At 34.5% G+C, this 2,204-nt stretch overlaps 1 protein-coding gene across 1 annotated transcript in view; it reads right to left on the reverse strand.

The window, feature by feature from the left end:
- Nucleotides 1-249: 249 nt before the first annotated feature.
- LOC107579647 (guanylate kinase-like) overlaps nucleotides 250-2,204 on the reverse strand; it is a 3,131-nt gene continuing 1,176 nt past the window's right edge. The window contains exons 2-4 of the mRNA XM_016265452.1: nucleotides 1,290-1,405; nucleotides 1,148-1,189; nucleotides 250-769 (exon numbers count right to left, since the gene is read on the reverse strand). Coding sequence (XP_016120938.1) covers nucleotides 615-769; nucleotides 1,148-1,189; nucleotides 1,290-1,401 — 309 coding nt within the window. The 5' untranslated portion in view covers nucleotides 1,402-1,405 and the 3' untranslated portion in view covers nucleotides 250-614. The remainder of the gene's footprint in view (nucleotides 770-1,147; nucleotides 1,190-1,289; nucleotides 1,406-2,204) is intronic.

The following is a 2,204-nucleotide window of genomic DNA, read 5'->3' on the forward strand; positions in this document are numbered from 1 at the left end:
TTTGTCCCTATTTTACCCAGCACTGGGTTGTATTTAACCCAGCGGTTTTTAGAGTGTAGCATAACAACATTTGTCTGTGGAAAAACATCATAAGAATTACAAAACAATGAAATTAGCAATGGCTGTTTATAGTTACACAAAATTTTAGATGCAGTATTTCTCCGTTCCACCTTAAAAGCCTCAAATAAACCTGTATTTCTTTCCATTATTATTATTTTTTTTGTTTGTTTCAACTGTTGTTTTTTAGTTTTGAATTTATTTGTGTAAAAATGTGCAGAATTAATTAATTTGTGGCATACGCACTGATGATTAATTTGATCCTTTTTTAATTAACTACTTCAGATTGTTCATTAAATTTCCCAGAAATAAGTTCTGTTGTGATGTTAATGATTCGCCTCTGAGGATCTGTGCTGTGGGGAAGTGATGGCAATAGTTCACATCACATGGACAACCTAGGGATCACAGGGGGCTATTTTCAAAGGCTTTTTACTCCAAAGTGCACACTGGCATTCATGTCGGAGAGAACATGTGATGTCCACAATCATATCTTTGTATGACCTGAAATGTAATTCGCTAACAAAGTTTTATATTTTAGAAAGATGAAAGTAACCCCATTACTCTCTCATCACATTAGATATGCCAATAATCAGTAATAACCAATTACAATCAATAATGGAAACCAAATCTACACCTTTAGATGTCTCAGAGGACAGGACGTCTGCTACAGGAAGTAATGTAGCCCCCAGAAGCATTGGGAGACAGTTCAGCCCTATAGAGAAAACAACAAAGGCACATTGGGGAATAAAAAGAGAAATTTACCCCTGTGAAATGTGTTGAAATTAATTAGTTCACTTGGGAGTAAGAAGCAGCAAAGAAGAAAGTTATGGACAGGTAGGGTAGAGGGGCTTTCAAACTGGATGGGAACATAGGTGGAAAATACTTTTTTTCAATGCTCCACTTGCTTTTTTGTCTGATGAGGCTTTTTTATTTTAATAGTTTATAGTCTCTCTTTCTTTCATTCACTTTCTACTCTGTATGCAAGGTATACATTAAAATTAGTTGTTTAGTCTATTTCTAAACTCATATCTGGCATCATTTGTTTTGCCTCTCAATTGTAATAGTTTTGAAGTGGGAAATTCTGCCCTACCTTTTCCATTTTCCTCTCCTGGCCGAGGATTTCTGGTGGTGTCTGCAGAAGGAAAGAGATCAAGGTATCAAACTATTCATACAGCATTCCTGGCATTTGGTTACTTGTCTTGTGTCTTGTATTTATCTGTAGTGCTACATACGGGAGACACTGAATCCAAAAACCCCTTCATATTCTTTCATGAGTCTCTTCAACAGGGTGCTTTTCCCAGCTCCTGATGGGCCACTCAGAACTACAGGCCTGGGTCCTGACATTTCTCTGTGAGACAATCAAAACAGGTGCATTTGTTTGTTAAAGTGTATGTGAGATGTTTAAGTTTTTTGGTGATTAAATCCACAAACCAATGCAACACACTTTTTTTTTTTACGAGTTGCAGGTCTGTTCTAATAGGGTTGTAGATAGCAGGGAAATGTTTTAAATGTAGGCTTTTGGTCAAAAGTTGCAGTAAAAACAGTAATATTGTGAAATATTATGACAATTTAAAATACAACTGTTTTAGCATTTTTATTATCATGAATGTTAAAACCCATTTTGCTGATTAATATTTGGAATTATAAATATGGAAACTTTTGTCAGGATTCTTTGATGATTAAAAAGTTCAAAAGAACAGTAGTTAATTAAAATAAATGTTTTGTAACATTATAAATGTCTTTACTGTCACATTTGGTAAATTGAATGCAACCTTTCTGAATAAAAGGTAGTGTAATGTAATGCAGTTAGTACAGCAAAATAAAAAAGTATATCAACAAAGCAGGTGAAATGCTTCCCGTATCTTTTGACGTCAATCAAACTCTACAGTATTTTGGCAAAAATCCATCTGTCACTACATTACCAGCCAACTAGACAGATGCCAATACGGACAGGTTGTGTGACAAGACTTCATCCTCAAAAACACAAACAATGTAAAAGAAAATTTAAAATAGACTATACACATTAAATACAGGTTCGCTTGCAACGAGGACGAGACCATGAAACCATAATAATTCAAGAGCGATTTAGATTTAGAGCTACATGGTACTACATTCTGATATAAAGTGTTAGAAAAGACATATTTTAA

The sequence above is a fragment of the Sinocyclocheilus grahami genome, unplaced genomic scaffold (assembly GCF_001515645.1).
Source record: "Sinocyclocheilus grahami isolate Dianchi unplaced genomic scaffold, SAMN03320097.WGS_v1.1 scaffold18825.1, whole genome shotgun sequence".
Lineage (NCBI taxonomy): Eukaryota > Metazoa > Chordata > Actinopteri > Cypriniformes > Cyprinidae > Sinocyclocheilus > Sinocyclocheilus grahami.